The 21,979-nt window shown below is 44.8% G+C and overlaps 1 protein-coding gene across 1 annotated transcript; it reads right to left on the reverse strand.

The window, feature by feature from the left end:
• Positions 1–9,775: 9,775 nt before the first annotated feature.
• ENDOD1 (endonuclease domain containing 1) lies at positions 9,776–21,033 on the reverse strand. Its single transcript, XM_069971973.1, has 2 exons — positions 20,663–21,033; positions 9,776–11,915 (listed from the first exon to the last, which is right to left on the reverse strand). The coding sequence occupies exons 1-2, from the start codon at positions 20,948–20,950 to the stop codon at positions 10,854–10,856; spliced, it is 1,350 nt and encodes a 449-aa protein (XP_069828074.1). The 5' UTR covers positions 20,951–21,033; the 3' UTR covers positions 9,776–10,853.
• Positions 21,034–21,979: the final 946 nt, after the last annotated feature.

The raw sequence follows: 21,979 nt of genomic DNA on the forward strand, positions 1-21,979 counted from the left end.
AGAGTGCTATGCAGTGTACTTATAATGCTGCCATATAGTGTACAACATGAGAGTGCTATGCAGTACACTTATAATGCTGCCATATAGTGTACAACATGAGAGTGCTATGCAGTGTACTTATAATGCTGCCACATAGTGCACAATATAGGAATGCTATGCAGTACACTTATAATGCTACTCTATAGTACAAAATATAGGAATGCTATGCAGTGCACTTATAATACCACCACATAGTGTACAACATAAGAATGCTAGGCAGTTTACTTATAATGCTGCCATATAGTGCACAACTTGAGAACGCTGTGCAGTGCACTTATAATGCTGCCATATAGTGCACAATGTAGGAATGCTATGCACATAGTGTACAATATAATTATGCTATGCGATTTACTTATAATATTGCCATATAGTGCACAACATGAGAATGCTAGGCAGTGCACCTATAACACTGTTGTAGATTGCACAAGATAAGAATGCCATGCAGTGCACTTATCATATTGCCATTCAGTACATAATATAGGAATGCTGTGCAGTAAAATACCGCCATATAGTACAAAACATAAAAATATGTGAATTTCCAGTAAGTTTGGGTTCACAAAACCCTGAACGCTTGACATTTTAATCCCGGTAGCTGGAGAAGATGGGCTGTGAACCTAAACTTACAGGACAATCACTCATCTCTAATACCACCACATAGTGCATAGTATAGGAATGCTATGCATTGCACTTATTATACCACCACATAGTGCACATAAGAATATTCTACAGTGCCCTTATAATACTGCCATACTGTGCACAACATACAAATTATATGCAGTGCCCTTATAATACTGCCATACTGTGCACAACATACAAATTATATGCAGTGCCCTTATAATACTGCTATACTGTGCACAACATACAAATTATATGCAGTGCCCTTATAATACTGCCATACTGTGCACAACATACACATTATATGCAGTGCCCTTATAATATCGCCATACTCCAGTTAATTCTTGAGGATTGTAGAGAATCGGACTGTATTATGATTAGTGTCCTGTTGTTCTATGTATAGAGTATACAACAATTGTATTATGGCGACATTGTTGGACATTGAAGTTTAGACTATATAATTGTATTATGGTCATGGGTTGGGTCATGCTGGGGGTTGTAGTGTGCTATGTAAAGAGTATAATAGACTTGTATTGTGATCATGTCAGGAGTTGTAATGTTCTACGTATTATGGAATTCTACTATAGTGATAACCAGTGGTCAGGTGATGTTGGGGGTTGTAGTGTTCTATAGATCAGTGATTTTCAACCTTTTTTGAGCCGCGGCACACTTTTTATACTTAAAAAATCCCGGGGCACACCACCAACCAAAATGGCACAAAATGACACTAAAACAGTACATATTATACATATAGTTAATAATACAGATTCTAAATGTATTTATACTCACTCAGTGTGAAACCTGGGCCTGTTTTCTTCTCCCCCCTGTGCTTTTCTCCACCATGCTTCTCTCCCCCATGCTTCTCTCCACCATACTTCTCCCCCCTGCTTCTCTCCACCATATTTCTCCCCCCTACTTCTCTCCTGTGCTTCTCTCCACCATACTTCTCCCCCCCTGCTTCTCTCCTGTGCTTGTCTCCCCCATACTTCTCTCCACCATACTTCTCTCCCCCTGCTTCTCTCCACCATACTTCTCCCCCCTGCTTCTCTCCTGTGCTTCTCTCCTGTGCTTCTCTCTCCTGTGCTTCTCTCCCCCATGCTTCTCTCCTGTGCTTCTCTCCCCCCTGCTTTTCTCCACCAAACTTCTCTCCGCTGTTTCTCTCCCCCATCCCCAGGTTTCTCTCCCCCATTGTTTTCTCCTGTTTCTCTCCCCCATCTCCAGGTTTCTCCCCCCCCCCCTTCCTCCTCACCTCCTCTGAGATGGTCGCCGCTGCTGTCCGCCTCACCTACTGGACGCCCATAGGGCCCGGAGCACGTCCGGGCGCTACAGGCGGACAGTAGGTGAGGCGGCCAGCAGCAGCGGAGCGATCAGCAGGGGCACCATAGTTTGGGGAACTTTCCCCGCGGCACACCCGACCATGTGTCGCGGCACACTAGTGTGCCACGGCACACTGGTTGAAAATCACTGCTATAGATCATACATAAGTTGGATCATGGTGAGGCGGGTGTATGACCCCCTCAGTCCATTATGTATGGGATATGAATGACCTGGGGATGTTTCCTTCTCCATATATTATTGCATTGATTTTCAGGCACTTATGTCTCCTATACCAGAAATGTAAGGATCTGACCAAATTCGATGGAATGAATAGAGCGTTGTGAGCGGGAGCCTCCGATAAAAGTCATGGGAATCCTATTATAGAAATACCCCACACACTGGAACAAATTACCGCTTGTAATGTAATCTAATAATCTGCTTGATGAGCTCAGGCCCGGCTACAATTATAATTAAAGAGATTAAAGCCGATCCTCGGCCCCCAAAGCTGGAGATCTACCCAACGCAGAAGAATACGGGTCCAGCATCAGTTTTACCGGATAACGTGGCATAGCATGGGCAGTGCCACAGGGGTGGGTTTTACAAGTCATGCAATGGGCGAGTGCACTGTTCGGATTAGAGAGCACCCCATGCCATATTACTGGTCTGGAGCGCCCCTTTAAATTGTGATCCAGCGTTAGAATGTCGTCCTACACAGGTGGTTCTGTGCCCATGGAGGTATAATGGCCATAGACTGCCAGTAGGTAAGATGTGGATATGCTGACTGAAACAAAAGTACCAAAAAACAGTCCAAAATGTTGGTAAATCTGATGACCTGAAATGACAGCCATGAGATCAGGTCACCCGCAACGCGTTGGTCTAGGCCCTGCTGCACCAATAGCATAGTTGCCAACATTTGAAATTTTTTTCCAGGGACACTTTAGCGTTAAAAAGGCATGTGGCTTATTGCAGGTGTGGTCTTGGTGGGGTGTGGCCTATTATGGGAGTGAGTTCAACATTTTCCAGTTAGAATTTACAGTCAGAACAACACAAAAGGAGCATTACACACCCCAGTATTAGGTCCCCAGTATATTACACACCCCAGTTTCAGGTCCCCAGTATATTACACACCCCAGTTTCAGGTCCCCAGTATATTACACAGCCCAGTATCAGGTCCTAAGTATATTACCCCACTCAGAGCAGGCTGAGACTCAGAGATAGCAATCTACCGACTGACTGTATATACTGGTAGTTTGTATCCATATGATGCAGCTGCACCCCATATCATCATACTACTACCCCTTCATCTTACTGCTCCTCCACCATCATACTACTACCCCCTTCATCCTCCTTGCCCCTCCATCATCATACTACTACCCCCTTCATCCTCCTGCCTTCCATCATCATAGTTCTACACCTTTCATCCTCCTGCCCCTCCATCATCATACTACTTCCCCCTTCATCCTCCTCCTGTCCCTTCATCATCATACCAGTACCCCCTTCAGCATCCTCTTTTCCCTTCATCTGTATTTAAAAAAAAAGAGCTATACTTACCTCATCAGTATGGTTCCTCTAGTCCCCCAGGGACTCCTCTCCCTGCTCTGCATGAATGACAGCTGGAAGGGGGCGGGGCTTACCGCGACAGGGGCGAGCTTCCCGGGACTTGGTTTTGCCGGGGCTGTCTCCTCAGAATCGGGACAGTCCCGGCAAAACAGTGACTGTTCGCAACTATGCAATAGGGAATCCAATCTTAGGCCTCCTTTACATGCCATAGCTTTGTGGACTGCAAAAATGCTGATGTGTCTGTCTGTACCAGATCCCTAAATATGGAAAGTAATCAGTATGCCATCTGTATTTTTCATGGATCCATTGACTTCTTTGGTATGTTCTGCAAATGAAAAATTGTCGTGCATATTGGCTCTGCAGACATTGCTGTAAAAGGGGTCCCGGATGGAGTACCCCTTTCATCCTTGTTATACACTTCATTCAATTTACTAATTTTGAAAAGACATTGTTAAAACCAAAGCAGGGACCCTTACCCATTAAGGGCCTATTCACATGAACAGGTTTGTCCTTGTTCATCGCCATTGGAAACACAGTAGGCCTCCTTTTTCACAACTAAGAGTAAACCTGTCCTTGTTGCCTATAGCAACCAGAGCTCAGCTTTCATTTTATCAGAGAAGTTCAAGAAATACAAACTGAGCTGGGATTGGTTGCCATGAGCAACAAGGACAGGTTTACTCCTGATAAACAAGGCCTGGTTTGTTTCCAATGGCAACAAGCAACATTTTAACCCCATCTCTGTATGTGAATGGAATACATCAAATAACTACATCTGTATCAAAATTATTTGCAAAATTACTCCTCACAGGGGCCGTTATGTATCCTTTACTGAGCTCTGACGTCTTTGCCGTGCTGGACATGTGCAAAATGGGCAGTGGGGATTGGACACTGATTTACTACACTGAGAGACAGTGAGGTCCCGGCTATAAGACCCCTACACAACAGCTAGGCATCAAAAGCATAGGATAAGGCTGGGTTCACATTGCATTTTTGCAGTCGTTTTTACAAAAACCAGATGTAAAAAAGGATGCATTTGTGTGCATCCGTTTTACCAAGGACGGATCAAAACGCATCCTTTTTTTTTTTAAACATACACAAAGACGTGGTGAAAAAACAGATGCACTTTGATGCGTTTTTTTCTAATGGTAGTCAATGGAAAAACGGATCAAAATGGATGAACACAAATGCATCTCTTTTTCCATCTGTGTTTTGCAAAAACGGATGAAAAAAAAACAGTCTACCACGTTTTTTGTGTATATTAAAAAAAACATGCGCTTTGATCTGTTCTTTTATAATGGAGGTCAATGAAAAACGGATACACACAAATCCATTTTTTATTTTCTTTTGCATAAGGCTTTTTCGATAAAACGGGTGAAAGAACCGTCTGCAAAAACTTAGGGGGAGATTTATCAAACATGGTGTAAAGTGAAACTGGCTCAGTTGCCCCTAGCAACCAATCAGATTCCACCTTTCATTTTCCAAAGAGTATGTGAGGTATGAAAGGTGGAATCTGATTGGTTGCTAGGGGCAACTGAGCCAGTTTCATTTTACACCATGTTTGATAAATCTCCCCCATAGTGTGAACCCAGCCGTACCCCTTTAAATGAGCTATTGGGCACCCTGCACTATACAGGAGCCCTGCGCCATTCATTGTATAGTGGTGGCGTCTGGTAATTGCAGCCATTTCCCATGAGATTGAATAGGAGCCGAGTTGCAGTTACCCAGCACTACCACTACACAATGGATGATGAGAGGCTCTGAGCAGCTGATCGGCACTGATCAGAGATTGAAGACTTTTACTGTAGATAGGCCATCAATCATGTAAGCCCAGAAAGATGGGATTAACGGTTCATCTCTTTTATACAACATCAAAAGTGAATGAGGCCTTACAAACAACTCCCTTTAAGCAGCCATACTTCCACCCACTTCAATAACAGAATGCAAACCAGAAAATTGACGTCTTAAGTTACTTTATTTCCTTGTAACCATACATGTGAAGAAAAAAAAAAAAAAAAGTACGAACGTGAACATATTTTACATACAGGACATGGTAAATGGTCACATGACAGATTCCACGAGGGGGGCACAAGCACACTGGTCAGCTGTAAGTAGTCTGTATGTTATTGCTGTGCAGCATGGATGGTAATGCGTTTCGCCCTCGCACCATTGTTCCTTCCTAGACCGAACGGTAAAGGTTATCCTGTTGCTTAGCAGCTCTCACAACACTAAGGTCAATGCTGCAAAAGCTGAAGATGTTCTGCTCACCCATCGACCACTTAAGCCATTTTGTACTCTGGTTTACTGATGATGCTATGGAGGCGGCCATTTTGTGGGACTAATCTGCAAGCATTAGATTCTAGTATACACTGGTGTCTTTTGGTGTCGCTTAGAGGCATCACCGCTGCAAGAGGAGAGGACCATCGATAATCCCAAACCCATTTGGGAAAAACATAAAAAAGAAAAAAAAAAACTATATATATAAAAAAAATTATAATAGTCCAAAATGGTAAATTTTACAAATTATTTACAATCGTGATTCTACAATCTTTTCTTGGCGCCTAGATCTTGTGGTATATGGCAAACGCCAAGTCAGGCAGGTCCAATCTCCACAGCACATACTCAGCTCGGCCTAACAAAACCGGTCCAGACAAACCAATGACACACGTCTAATATGGCGCCATCACGTGGACCCAATAAAAAAGACCCTTGGTAACAGTAACACAGACCACCACCCCAATATTTCCCCCATAAATAACACGAGATCTGACAAATCATGTAGGCTACAAACAACTACATAAAAGAAAACATTAGGGGGGAGATTTATGAGACACGGTGTAAAGTGAATCTAGCCCAGTTGCCCCTAGCAACCAATCAGATTCCACTTCTCATTCCTCTCAGACTATTTGAAAAATGAAAGGTGGAATCTGATTGGTTGCTAGGGGCAACTGAGACAGTTTCACTTTACACCATGTTTGATAAATCTCCCCAACGTGCGCCATTTTCCTCCATATAATACACAGGGGATTGTAATATACATGTAATAGGTTACCCTTACACACATTTAATGCTGGGGTTGGCATGATACTAAGAACTTAGAAATCAGGAATTAAAGGGGAACACCTCTTTAGGACAACTCAGTCTCTGAGCAGTGTCGAAAGGGTTCGGAAGCTCTATGTAGCATTAAGGCCTCAAGTTTAGCGTGGGGCTCAGTTTACCTCAGATGATCATTCATAACATAAACCAGAAGACAAATATAGGTGGAATACCCCTTTAAGGACACAATCCATAATACTTATCATGGTTCATACATCGTAAGAAAATATAGGCCCAAATATATCATTATTATAATGGTTAGAATTTTCAGGTGTTACTATAATAAATGGCGAGTTCTGATGACCTCACTAGTTAAGGAGTTATCCAGTGACAATCTTTTTCTTTCAAATCAACTGGTTTCAGAAAGTTATATAGATTTATGATTTACTTCTATTTAAAAATCTCAAATCTCTACTTATCAGCTGCTGTATGTCCTGCAGGAAATGATGTTTTCATCCCAGTCTGACACAGTGCTCTCTGCTGACATCTGTGGCTGAGACAGGAACAGTCCAGAGCAGGAGAGGTTTTCTATGAGGATTTGCTCCTGTTCTGGACAGTTCCTGACATGGACAGAGGTGGCAGCAGAGAGCACTGTGTCAGACTGGAGAGAATACATCACTTCCTAGGTGCAGGACATACAGCAGCTAATAAGTATGGGAAGACAAATTTATATAACTTTCTGAAACCAGTTGTTTTAAAAGAAAAAGTATTTTATGTATTTTTCAGTTGTGGAGCCCTCTCAATAAAGGGGAAATATGCATACAATTTTAAAGGTCTCTATCAAATTCTAAAAAAGGGGGTTACTCCTCTATAGAGCAATTTGCCAATAAGGCAACTAGTTACCCTCAATTGAAAAAAGTAACTATAAATAAAAATAAGACACACTGGTGGTGTCTATCTATATTTCTTGTGGATTTACAGATTCCTGCCCCCACCTACATATTTGCCCTCTGCTGCATTACAAGGTTTAGCAGTGTCCCTCAACGTGTTTCACCGCAATAAAAACAGCATCCTCAGGGACTAATGGGACAATGACCTATAATCTTCCTCTGAAGAGTAGCACTGCTCTATGAAGCGCTCATATTCCTACTAGGGCTACTATGCTAGCCTTAAACAGCCGCACATCTCCTGCCCTATCCATCTTGTCCTATACTGTACTACTACTACTACTATCCTACACAGCTGCATACCTCCTGCCTTATCCATCATGTGCTATACTGTACTACTACCCTACACAGCCGCACATCTCCTGCCTTATCCATCTTGTCCTATACTGTACTACTACCCTACACAGCCGCACATCTGCTGCCTTATCCATCTTGTCCTATACTGTACTACTACTACTACTATCCTACACAGCTGCATATCTCCTGCCTTATCCATCTTGTCCTATACTGTACTACTACTACTACTACTACTATCCTACACAGCTGCATATCTCCTGCCTTATCCATCTTGTCCTATACTGTACTACTACTACTACACACCGCACATCTCCTGCCTTATCCATCATGTACTATACTGTACTACTACCACACAGCCGCACATCTCCTGCCTTATCCATCATGTACTATACTGTACTACTACTACCCTACACATCCGTACATCTCGAGCCTTATCCATCATGTTCTATACTGTACTACTACTACTACCCTACACAGCCGCACATCTCCTGTCTAGTCCATGTTCCATAATGTACTACTACTACTACACAACCACATATCTCCTGCCTTATCTATCATGTCCTATACTGTACTACTACTACTACTACCCTACACAGGAGCACATCTCTTGTCTATTCCATCATCTCCTATACTGTACTACTATTACTACTACCCTACACAACCACACATCTCCTACCTTATCTATCATGTCCTAAACTGTACTACTACCACCCTACACAGCAGCACATCTCCTGTCTAGTCCATCATGTTCAATACTGTACTACTACTACAACCCTACACATCTCCTGTCTTGTCCATCATGTTCCATACTGTATTGCTACAACCCTACACGGCCGCACATCTCCTGCCTTATCCATGTTCTATACTGTACTACTACCCAGCCGCACATCTCCTGTCTTGTCCATCATGTTCTATACTGTACCACTACTACTATCCTTCATATCTCCTGTTTTGTCCATCATGTTTCATACTGTACTACTCCTACCCCCCTACAAATGCTGTGTGTGATATTGCAGCATGGCTCAATTCACTTCAATACCAGCTCATCTGCAATACCACATGCGACCAGTTGTGGCGCTGGTTCTGGAAAACAGCAGTTTTGTTTTTCTTAATAAAGAGGCGCTTTGTATGTGTATTATGGATGTACGTCCCATCACAACCCTGGGTCTGATGACCCTAATGGACTGTTTTACCAAAGACTGCGCATAAACATAGAGGAAGCTCAAAATCATATAAAGACACATTACATTTTATATGTTTATTTCTCAACAGGTTGTTAAAAAAAATTCCCTTTTTTTGTTCCTCAGGAATAATGAACGCCATTTTCCTGAATTCAACAGGACATTTTTCTTTCAGTGCAAACAGAACAAAGTCAGAAATAAATAATACGAGCTTAACGCGAGACGTAAAATGCAGGAGCTTTCAGATTCTCAACAGAGCAAAACGCTGGTTTCTAAATTTAAAATTTAGTCATTTTGTTTTTTTGTCAAATAATACTGATAGTATATTAATGGAAATCCATAGAAAATAATAGAGATACAGAACGGCACGTTAATAGTTGGCACAAGATGCCCAAAGAAGGCCGGATATAAAAACCGGACAACTGCCATAAAGCGGTCATATAAGCATCGACCAAAAATCATTCCGTATTTATCCTGATTTTAGTGTTAGATTAATTATAATCCACAAAAACATATGGTATTCTTTGGATTTAAAGACAATATCTAACTTCCGGTTAAAAAAAAACGAAAACTTAATTGATCATAGTGGTGACGATCACTTAATTTGAATTCAAACTCAAAAATTTCAACCCAACATTATTCTACATCTATTGGGGGAGATTTATCAAACATGGTGTAAAGTTAAACTGGCTCAGTTGCCCCTAGCAACCAATCAGATTCCACTTTTCATTCCTCACAGACTCTTTGGAAAATGAAAGGTGGAATCTGATTGGTTGCTAGGGGCAACTGAGCCAGTTTAACTTTACACCATGTTTGATAAATCTCCCCCATTGTGTTGAAATTTCCCACTACGTTAATGTCACATGTATAAACTGTATTGGTCAGAAAGAATTGGCAGATCATCCGGCTGTAGTTTGGGGTTCTCCCACCATTGAAGGATCAGGCCAACATGGGAATATTACGGCTCCTACCACCATAATGCGGTGTCGACAGATTTCTACTTATTCACACAGAAGAATACCATTAGGTGCCATATTTCAAAGACACTGCTTCTAGTGGCTTATCTTCTAGGAGAGAATACCCCCCCCCTAGAGAATACCACACACTAGAGAGACCATATGGTGGCACATTTTATGACCCTATTCCAAAAACTGTACATCTAAAACACAAAACAAAAAATAATGTGATGGTTAGAATAAAATGTTCCCCAAATTTTAATTGTGTTCAAACAAAATCAATTAAAAATTTGTTTGAATTTAGGGGAAAAAGAAAAAAAAAATTACCCCTTCAGCATGCAGTGACTTGATCCCCGGCTGTTCACCTACAGTGAAAGCTTTCACCAAAGAGACCGCTATGTTGTAGTATAAATCAATAGTTTTCCTTGTACCATAAAGTAGTAATTTTGTAACAATCCTTTAAAAAAAAAACAAAAAAAAAAAAAAACACCATATACACCTTATAATTTACACTGGTCTGCTCTCCTACCAAAGATTCTCATTATTTTACATCACTGCCTGGAACACCATCTACCTGCGTTCTCCATCTACATAGCCAAATCATCCTAAAAAAATTTGCCCAATTTTAAATTTTTTTCCGAGCGATAAAGCACTTACTCAACCCCGCCACAATAAAAAAAAAAATATATCAGACTGAACGCCATTTGCTCGATTCTATATAAATTTACTGAGAAGCCAGCATTACCATGGCATCTAAAGGAGTTGAATTCTCATGGGCTGATGGGGAAAAAAAAAGGCAGATAAGCAGGATAAAAAATTATGGAAATTTTGTAGAAATTCCACAAGAATTCCAAATGACTTGCGGTAAAGTGCGAGCACACCTATCGGTCGGCACTCGGGTTGCCCGGTCAATTTTCATAACCCTCAGACTGTCCAATGAACCTCTGGAAAACACTGCTCCCCGCAAAGGAGGCCACTGAGAACGAACCCCCAAATGCACCGAACACGGCCGAGAAGCCCAACATGAAGACCCCCCAGACACCGCTTAGTATATCGATACCGACATCCGGTATGGCGCAGAGAGTATAATACGGGAAGCTGGCCATGTCACAGAGGAATCTCGTTGGCAGCCTAAGTATGAGACAGACCACTGATAACGCATTGTCGAGGACTCGTACAAAGCCGCAAAGAATGTTGGCAAAGACACGGAGGACGTCGCAAGGAATGTTCAGCAAGACTTTGCTCAGGGCGAAGATGTAGGTGGTGAGCGCGGTCCAGATCCAGTACAGCCGGCCAAAGATTATGTTACAGACTTGTTTGACAAGGAACCATACCAAGCACAGGACACTCTTAATAATTTCATATACAACACAGAAAATAAACTGGAAAAATCGAGAAAATGCTCCGGGGGTCTGCTCCGCTGGTTCCTCCTCAGTCTGAGTTGAAGCTTCAGACGTTGATCTCAGTTCAGGGTGTAGAGCGCCACTGCCGCACGGGCCGGAAAACAACTTTACACCGCCAGAGAGTTGGTTCTCCAGCTCCTCCACCGAGACCTGTTCTAGTCCATCGATATCTCCAGTTCTCTTAATAACCGCTAAGGACCAAGCGTCAGGGAGGTCACAGCATGCCGCCAGCCAGATATACTCCGGAACAGCAACCTTATCATTTACTTTGGTATCAGATGGGACAGCTCCAGCCAGAAGATGAAGGTTCTCTCCGTTCCCACAGTGAGGCAAAAACTTCTCCTTAAGCAAATGATCCACATCTGAGGCCCACTTCTCCTTGAAGTCTGGGGTCAATGGCACTGAGCTGGTGAGGGTTGGTGGAGCTCGATGGTAGAGTGGACCAGGCTGGTAATCCGATGAGGCATAGTCTTCTTCTAGGGCTTGGTTTGTTCCCAGACCAGGAACCTGTTCTGCCACCTCAGATGCTTTGCTGACTTCATCCAGGCTGCTCTTGGAATCGTCCACCTGTAAAGATCAGACAAAAACTGCTGTAAGTACATGCCAGATGTATGACTTATGTAAATGATGTAAGCAACATAACATAAAAGTCAGGAAAGGTGCACTAGCCCAATGCTTGAAAATGTATGAAAAACAACTACAGAACTGATGTCAAAACTTCAGTCCTCCAGTTGTTGCAAAACTTTAATTTCCATCATGTCTCAACTGCCAAAGCATGATGGGAACGGTAGTTCTGCATACAGCTAGTAGTCATATCAGACTTATCAGGTCTGTAGTTTAAGTAACACTAACACTTTAACTTTGGCATTATTAGAGCGGAGTTCCCAATTTGGGCTCTTCATCTGTCCCAGAAAGGCTGTAAAGTGTATCTCCCATTCTGGAGGACGCAGACCTAATCATTTAAATTAGAATTATGTAATACTCCATTTCCCCTGTGGTGGCGCTGCAGGAATTAAAACACTTGTGCCAGATAACTGCCGATCATGTGGTGTTCCTGCAGCATAGTACCTTATAGTGTAGGAGATAGATAGATAGATAGATAGATAGATAGAGCTAAAATATCCTTTCTTATCTCTCAGTTTTTTGCCTTCTCTCTAATAGAGGATGGTGCTCATTGACATGATGGGTGAAGATAAAGTAGTCTTCCCCCTCCCCCCACACCAGATTTTCGCTCTCCTCCTCAGCTTCTGACCTTGATACATGACACAGACATTTCCCTGCTCTCCTGAGTGACAGCGCGGTCAATAAGAGCCTTTAGCAACCATTCCTAATGCTTCCCTATGTGCAGTGAGACGCGCTAACCAGGCGGTGCAGAGTACACTGATGGATCTCCATTTACCGCCATTAGCAAATGTTCTAGAATGGAGGAATACTGATTCTCCGGTGTCATCAGGGACATCTCACATGATGATTCAGCAGCTTAGATATTGATTGGGGAAAACATTGGACAGCTGCTGCGATACAGGCACCAAAACTGCTGCAACAATGACATTAGGGATGATTGCTAATCGATTAGGCCACCCTATATACCATCTGCAATCTTGTACATATAGAGAGCCCATACACATTAGACATGCGGCAGCTGCACCCACCGTCTACTGCAGGGGTGGGGAACCTTCGGCCCTCCAGCTGTTGCAAAACTACAATTCCCATCATGCCTGGGCAGCCGAAGCTAAAGCTTCGGCTGCCCAGGCATGATGGGAATTGTAGTTTTGCAACAGCTGGAGGGCCGAAGGTTCCCCATCCCTGGTCTACTGTGTATGGCGGGATGATAGAGAAGAGAACAATCAGGCATGTTGGATTTCAATTGTCCGATCCTTTTGTTCTTGGGGACATTTGTCAGAAAGACATCTGACTGCCAGAGATTTTGTCAAAATTTTTGTCAGCCAAACCCGGCTACTTCAAGCTAAGGAAATATAGAATTAGGCTAAGTTCACACTCCATTTATTTAATCCGTTTTGCATTTGTGAGCATGAGAATCTCCTGTTGTCGAAAAACTACAACTCCCAGCATTCCCCTGACTTTAAACATTACTTTTGAAAAGGTTTTATGGACCACAGCGCCACTCTTGTCCAAAGGTGGCATCTGGTACTGCAACTCAATCCCAGTTACGGGCTGAGCTGCAATACCAGCTGTGGCCCTTGGACATGAGAGGCGCTGTAGTCCAAAAAAGCCACTAATGGAGGAAAGCTACTCTGGTTCGCTTATCTCACACAATATAAGGACAACATTACTACAGTAACATTTATAGAAACCTTTGTTGATTTACTCTTCGCCAACAAGCATGTACATGGGTCAGGGCACAATCTGAGGCGCCTCTGTTTGTACTAGTCCCTGTATGGTTACCAGGTATGCGCCGCACCCTCACTACAGCCGTCGTTCCTGGCACACATAAAGCTGGCACCATCTTGTGTCTCAACAAAAGGCACAATAGACACAGAATCGTATATATATTTTTGTGACTTGTTACTGACTTTTTTTTTTATTTTTTTTTATTTTATTATTGTGACTGCCTATATAAAATATGAAATACTGCAGTATTTATAACGACCACTAGATGTCAGCACAAGAGGCTGGGTAAAGAAAAGCATCTCGCTTTACAGCCTAATGTAAAACCTAGCATTATGATTTTTTTCATCCCTATAACAGGTCTATTGTCCTGCGTGCATCCAGATGGAAAGAGGAGAAAAGAGGAGAGGAAACATGGCCCCCAAAATTACACAGAGCACATTCGGTGTGTGAATGGTCCTTTATCAATTCACAACCAATTCTGTCGTGTGTGAGAAGAGAAAAAACTTGGAGGCCTCCTATATAATGCAGCTCCATGTATACAGGATATATTGTGTGAGTAGCACTGTACAATGGCCCCTCTGAGCACAGTTCTGCAGACCAGCTGCCTAGGCCTGAGGGCTGTAGCTTTTCCTGTTCATTTAGGGGTGGATTTATACACGCCAGGTTCTCCATTGCATTTTCCCTTGAAGGGGTTATCCAGGCTTAGAAAAACATGTTCGCTTTCTTCGAGAAACAGCACCACTCTTGTCCCCAGTTCCATTAAAGTGACTAGAGTTGAACTGTAATACCACACACAACCTGAGGACAGGGGTGGCACTGTGTTTGCAAGAAAGTAACTGTGTTGTTTTTTTTCCTTCTAATTTTGGATAACCCCTTCAAGACCTAAAAGTCATAATAAATCCCCTACCCTCTATTGTGTATAAACCTGACTAACCTCCTAGGTGGTTATATACAAGTTACTCTTCCCTGTGGCTCCTGCAGCCCTAAAGGCGAGGAGCGTCCCTATTCTCCTAATGAAAGAGAAAGAGCTTTCCATCCCATGCGGCCCATTATACGCTGCCGGATGCCACGGCACGCCCCGGAGGTGTAGACTGCATGGCTAAGGTAACACTGCTGAGCAGCAGAGCTTGGTATGTGGTCATCCCAGCTATTATAGCTCTACTAATATAGAGGTAGCCATTATATTATATGAACAAGATATAAACACCAGATGGATGTAACCTGTCACCCTGCAAAGTAAAGTTTATATAGGTGTGACTGGGGTTAAAGGTCATGACCTATGGCTTTATACAACCATTCGGTATGGTGCTGTAGTATAGTATCTATAGGCCTCAGACTCCACTAGAATCAATGCTTTTAGGGACAAATACATCCGTACTATGGTGTTGAATGAAGTACTGTGTGGCGGTACAAGCCGTCCCTAGAGTCCTGTAGTATGATATATATATATATATATATATATATATATAGGTCCAAAAGTAGGTGGACAGTATGTGTAACAGGGGTATGAAGGGGGAGATTTATCAAACATGGAGTAAAGTGAGACTGGCTCAGTTGCCCCTAGCAACCAATCAGATTCCACTTTTCTTTCCTCACAGATTCTTTGGAAAATTAAAGGTGGAAGCTGATTGGTTGCTAGGGGCAACTGAGCCAGTTTCACAGATCCAGTTAAGGGTAGTTTCACACGTACCGACTCGCAGCATTAATAGCGCTGCGAGTCGGCTAGGTCCTGGCAGGTCACTTTCACCACATACACACAGCGGTCTGAAAGACCGCTACGTGTATGTAATTCTGCCGGCCGCTTAACCCCTTCAGCTGCCGCCCGTCTCCCGCTCTGTATACATTACCTGTCCTCGCTGCACGGGGTCCAGGCGTACTGCTCTCCCGCCCGGCCAATCAGTGTGTTGCCCTGCCGCAGCCACTGATTAGACAGTTAATGTATACAGAGCGGGAGCCGGGCGTCAGTTGAAGGGGTTAAGCGGCCGGCAGAATTACATACACGTAGCGGTCGTTCAGACCGCTGTGTGTATGTAGTGAAAGTGATCTGCCAGGACCTAGCCGACTCGAAGCGTTATATATATATATGTTTTTTTTTTTCTGTGATTTATGTAGTTGAAGAAGATGGAGGCATCCCTCTGCATTTATCTCTCACCCTGCTGCAAGCATGCCTCCTGCTACTTGATTGACAGCCCTCCCTGCAGTGACATCATCACAAGCTGTCATCATCACAGGAGGCGTGCTTGCAGGAGGTGGAGAGACGACTGTGTAACTACAATAACTCCAGCTACTTCCCTTACAACACAGAATATACAGCTTAATATCTAAAAACATAAGACTCAGATGTACAGATGCTCCCTGCAGCAGCTACAGATCTGGGACAAGTCATATATCACACAATGATCTCAGGTTGAAGCATCACTGCATTCTGTAACAGGAACACGATGAAGCAGTGCCGAGGAGCGGCAGCGGGCACGCCCATCCATGGTATTCATATCAGTATGCTGGCAAGCCCCACAACATGCAGAAGAGCCTGCTATCTGCGTACTGCCAGACATGGGCACCAGCCACGTGAGCGGCTTCTCCTAACAGACTTATGATCTCTTAAAGGAGACCGCCTGCTTCTATATAGCATCTGCTGAGGATATAGTGCGCCCTGGTAGTGAACGATCTGCATTTAGTATATTCGTCCCTTCAAGTCGAGAATCAAGCAGCTGCCAAACATCCTTAATCTCAGCTAAGTAGGCTGATCACAGAGAAGAAGGCTGGCACTAGGCTGACAGGGATATCCAGGATTACAGAAACATGGCTGGTGACTTCCAAAGAGAGCACCTGGATGTATCCAGATACACTGAAGTATATGGGGCCGAGCTGCAATACCACACACAACCTGTGGACAGGTGTGGCGCTGTTGCTGCTGTTGTTGTGTTGGAGTTGTCCCACTATTAGATGTCATCCCCTATCCTCAGGGGTCTGACTGCTAGGACCCCCCACAATCGTGGGAACAGGGACCTGTCAGAGCAGAGGTCATGCGTGTATATTGTCGCTCCATTTATTCTTTGTGCTTGGAAATGGCGGCCCCATAGACAATGAATTGAGTGATGGCCACCATTCATTGAAGGGATAATTATTTCCCTTCTTAGGATTGGTGGGGGTCCCAGCAGTCAGACCCCCCAGCAACCCGTATCCTGTGTATATGGGATAACTAACTGAGATAGGGGTACCTATAGTTAGGTTTTTTTTTTTCTTCTTTCAAATCAACTGGTGTCGGAAAATGCAAGAGATGTGTAATTTAATTTTTATTAAAGAATCATCAGTCTTTCAGTACTTATCAGCGCTGTATGTCCTGCAGGAAGTGGTGCATTCTTTCTAGTCTGACACAGTGCTCTCTGCTGCCACCTCTGTCCATGTCAGAAACTGCCCAGAGCAGCAGCAAATCCCCCATAGAAAAACTCTCCTGCTCAGGACACTTCCTGACATGGACAGAGGTGGCAGGCCGTGGCCATAATAGAGACAAAAAATGCATAAAAATATAAAGTGCTTTGATGCTGTCAGAACCAGTCAGGTCAGAGTTTAGCTGCAGCCATACTATACTCAGGCCTAAGGCCATTGTCACACAAGTATGGTGCATTTCTGTGCAAGTCCTGACCTGACTGCGGCTTTAGAGACACAAAGTGACAGCATTACAGATATCTATCATGCCAACAGGTTATAGGACCTGCAGAAGGCCGGAGCTTGCAGCTGTAATATGATGTAATATAATGTAGAACCATGGCCTGGCTAAAGAGGACCATATATATATATATATATATATATATATATATATATATATATATACATATACACACACACACATGAGAATGCTTAGTGTAGGGAATAGTATGGATACGTCACTGCGGGACACTTCTGGTGGCAGCTTATCTTCCTGAGGACAAAGGGAAGAGGGCAGCTGAAATCCAACATGCTCAATCCTTGTCGTTATATACATTAGCTGGTCAGACCATCCTGCCAAAATCACCAAATTCAGCACAACACATGGTCCCAGCAAGTGCTAGAGATTTGTAATTTACTTCTATTAAAAAATCTCAAGTCTTCCAGTACTTATCAGCTGCTGTGTGTCCTGCGGGAAATGTTGTTTTCTTTTCAGTCTGACACAGTGCTCTCTGCGGCCACCTCTGTCCAGAGCAGGAAAAGTTTTCTATGGGGATTTGCTGCTGCTCTGGACAGTTCCTGACATGGACAGAGGTGGCAGCAGAGAGCACTGTGTCAGACTGGAAAGAATACACCACTTCCTGCAGGACATACAGCAGCTGATAAGTACTGGAAGACTGGAGATTTTTTTAATAGAAGTCATGTACAAATCTCTGGACTTTTCTGGCACTAGTTGATTTGAAATAATTTTTTTGTGAACTACCCCTTTAAGGACTTGTTCATTCATATATTTATTTATTTTTTTCAGTGAATACGGGAACACATGATAAATATTCTCACAATTTTTGGAATTGCTGCTATAAATATTGAGATCACATAATAGTCATCCATGATGTTACACAGAATATTGTCCTCAGGAATTCCCAGCCTTATGGTCATACACCTGACTACCCTGTCTCGGCCTATAAACCTGCAGGATTTCTATGAGACACACAAAGGCAGAGAGCCACGCTGAGTGTAGCTGCGCCATAGTACCCGCTGACGCCTGCTGCCTCACCAGTCACACAATGACAGCAGTGGCGGGCGGGCGGGCAGCCAGCAGGCGTGGTGACAATGCCTCTTGTTCACAGCTGACGTCAGGCAAATCCGTGACAGCAGATACAAGCACTTAATTCTATTCAGCTGATCCGTCAGGAATTTATTCCCTGCCTGTCACAACATGCTGCCTGTCATGGCAGGCGCTCAGCCGAGCTGTCATCTGGACAGCCAGAAATAGGGGAGACCTGGGCTATATCCCTCATATATTATTGTATTCTGAGATCAGTGGTTGTATGATCTATGGCAGGAGGCACATTACATAGAGAGAGGAAGGAGTGATCAGCGACATGATACCAGCAAAAACCCCCGCTGTACAATGGCATGGTAAGGGGGGCCGCAAAGGGGTTACAGTAAGTAGTCAATACTAGAACAGGCCTGTTCTGTACTAAAGGGTCACCAGCTATACTATAGAAAAGTACTGTGAAACAGCGCCATCCCTGTCCTCCGGTTGTGTGTGGTATTGCAACATAGCTCTATTCACTTATATGGAACTGAGGCTACCATATAATGCCCACTGGGGGGTAAGGCTGCTGAGGCTACCATATGATGCCCAGTGCCCATATGAGGCTACCACTGGGGGGGGATAGCTGCTGAGGCTACCATATGATGCCCAGTGCCCATATGAGGCTACCACTGAGGGGGATAGCTGCTGAGGCTACCATATGATGCCCAGTGCCCATGAGGCTACCACTGGGGGGGGATAGCTGCTGAGGCTACCATATGATGCCCACTGGGGGGTAAGGCTGCTGAGGCTACCATATGATGCCCAGTGCCCATATGAGGCTACCACTGGGGGGGGGGGGTAGCTGCTGAGGCTACCATATGATGCCCACTGCCCATATGAGGCTACCACTGGGGGGGATAGCTGCTGAGGCTACCATATGATGCCCACTGCCCATATGAGGCTACCACTGGAGGGATAGCTGCTGAGGCTACCATATGATGCCCAGTGCCCATATAATGCCCACTGGGGGGTAAGGCTGCTGAGGCTACCATATGATGCCCAGTGCCCATATGAGGCTACCACTGGGGGGATAGCTGCTGAGGCTACCATATGATGCCCAGTAAGTATTATGCAAGGGCCAATCATTAGACAGTTGCCTTGGGAACTGTATCTCTCCAGGCTGGGTGTAAGACTAGTCAGGTCAGTATACCTGGCCATGCAGCACACAGCTCTGTACCCTCCTACTATTAAAGGCTCAGTACAATTCCACTCTGTTCATCCTGTTCTTCCTGGTTCCTGGCCTATGCTATAAGCACAGAAAAAGCAGGACTACAGTGCTGCATGCAAGCTGATCTCATGTCATTCTGGATCTGGGAAAAGCTGGGTTGAAGTTTAGAAATTGGTAACTGGTTTAGTAACTGGACTCTTATATGATGTGTAATAATACAATGAAGAATACAATGTAGAAGACTGTGGGCAGTGTATAGATTAGGGACACAAAGTATAAGAATATAGAGTGAACATGATCTATATGCTGTAAAGGATTGTGGATACACTATAAGGATTTGGATACACTGTATAGGATTGTGGATACACTATAGGAATTTGGATACACTGTATAGGATTGTGGATACAATTGTGATGTCTTTGTTTGGAAACAATGTATCAGCCGCCTCCCCTGTGCACCCACTGTATAGGGGAAGGGTCCACTCTATATATACACACCAGTATATACATTATACCCCCCATCTCTAAAGCCAGGCACAGCCCTATGTGATGCTGCAGGTTGCACATGATGTCATATATAGCAGGTTCTCCATCATCTCTCTGTATACATATATACACATGATGTCATATATAGCAGGGTCTTCATAGCCTCCCCTTTATACAGGGGCAGGGGACACTCTGTGTAATGCTGCTATATATATATATATATATAAGGGTTTCCATTGTCTCCCCATGACATAGGGGCAGGGGTCTCTGTATATATGTGTGTGTATATATATATATATATCCCCCCTCTCTGGGTCTCCATCCTCTATAGGGGCAGGGGTCTCTCTCTGTATATATACACACACCTATCCCCCCTCCCTCCTCAGGGTCTCCCCCTTATATAGGGGCAGGGGTCTCTCTCTGTATATATACCCACACCTATCCCCCCTCCCTCCTCAGGGTCTCCCCCTTATATAGGGGCAGGGGTCTCTCTCTGTATATATACCCCCCCCCCCCCCCCCCCCCCCCCCGCCGCCCCTCAGGGTCTCGATTGTCTCACCTGGGGCTCCACCATCCAGCCTCCCCAGGCTGCCCCCGCGTCCTCCCGGTAGGTGTAGGCGGAGTAGAGCGGGCTCCGGTGCTCGGTGCTGTACAGGGTGGCATAGTGCTTGTCCCCCTGGTACCGCTGGCAGATCTTCACGGTGCCCGGGTGGCTGAAGCCTTGGGGCGGGCTGCTGTGCGGGAAGAAGCCGTTACACTCGGAGAAGCCGTCCTCCCCCGGGTGCACCAGGCGGGGCAGAGCACCGGGCAGAGCGGCCAGGACCACGAGCAGCACGGCGGCCGTCATCCTCCTGCAGCGCTCACTACTACCTGCCTGACCGGGAGAGAGGAGACAAACCGGGGGGAGGAGGAGGATGGACGAGCCGCTCCCCTGCAGCCGCTCCTCCTCCAGGGCTGTGCTGCAGTGTACGGCGGACTGCGGGCCCGCACAGCCTGCTGGGAGATTCCTGACTGCTGAGGATGCAGCCTGTGCCAGTTGTGCCAGGGTCTGTACCATGTAACCTGCCAGTGCCAGGGGAATACTGTGCCATGGTCTGTACCATGTAACCTGCCAGTGCCAGGGGAATACTGTGTCAGGGTCTGTACCAGGCGTGTATCCTGCCAGTGCCAGGGGAATACTGTGCCAGGGTCTATACCATCTCATATAACCTGCCAGTGCCAGGGGAATACTGTGTCAGGGTCTGTACCAGGCTTGTATCCTGCCAGTGCCAGGGGAATACTGTGCCAGGGTCTATACCATCTCATATAACCTGCCAGTGCCAGGGTCTATACCATGTCATGAAACATGCCGGTGCCAGGGGAATACTGTGCCAGGGTATATACCATCTCATATAACCTGCCAGTGCCAGGGTCTATACCATGTCATGAAACATGCCAGTGCCAGGGGAATACTGTGCCAGGGTATATACCATCTCATATAACCTGCCAGTGCCAGTGTCTATACCATGTCATGAAACATGCCAGTGCCAGGGGAATACTGTGCCAGGGTCTATACCAGGCATGTAACCTGCCAGTGCCAGGGTCTATACCAGGCATGTAACCTGCCAGTGCCAGGGTCTACTCTATACCAGGCATGTAACCTGCCAGGGTCTATACCAGGCATGTAACCTGCCAGTGCCAAGGGAATACTGTGCCAGAGTCTATACCATGTCATGTAACCTTCCAGTGCCAGGGTCTATACCATGTCATGTAACATGCCAGTGCCAGGGTCTATACCATGTCATGTAACATGCCAGTGCCAGGGGAATACTGTGCCAGGGTATATACCAGGCATGTAACCTGCCAGTGCCAGGGTCTATACCATCTCATGTAACCT

This window comes from Dendropsophus ebraccatus, chromosome 5, assembly GCF_027789765.1.
Source record: "Dendropsophus ebraccatus isolate aDenEbr1 chromosome 5, aDenEbr1.pat, whole genome shotgun sequence".
NCBI lineage: Eukaryota > Metazoa > Chordata > Amphibia > Anura > Hylidae > Dendropsophus > Dendropsophus ebraccatus.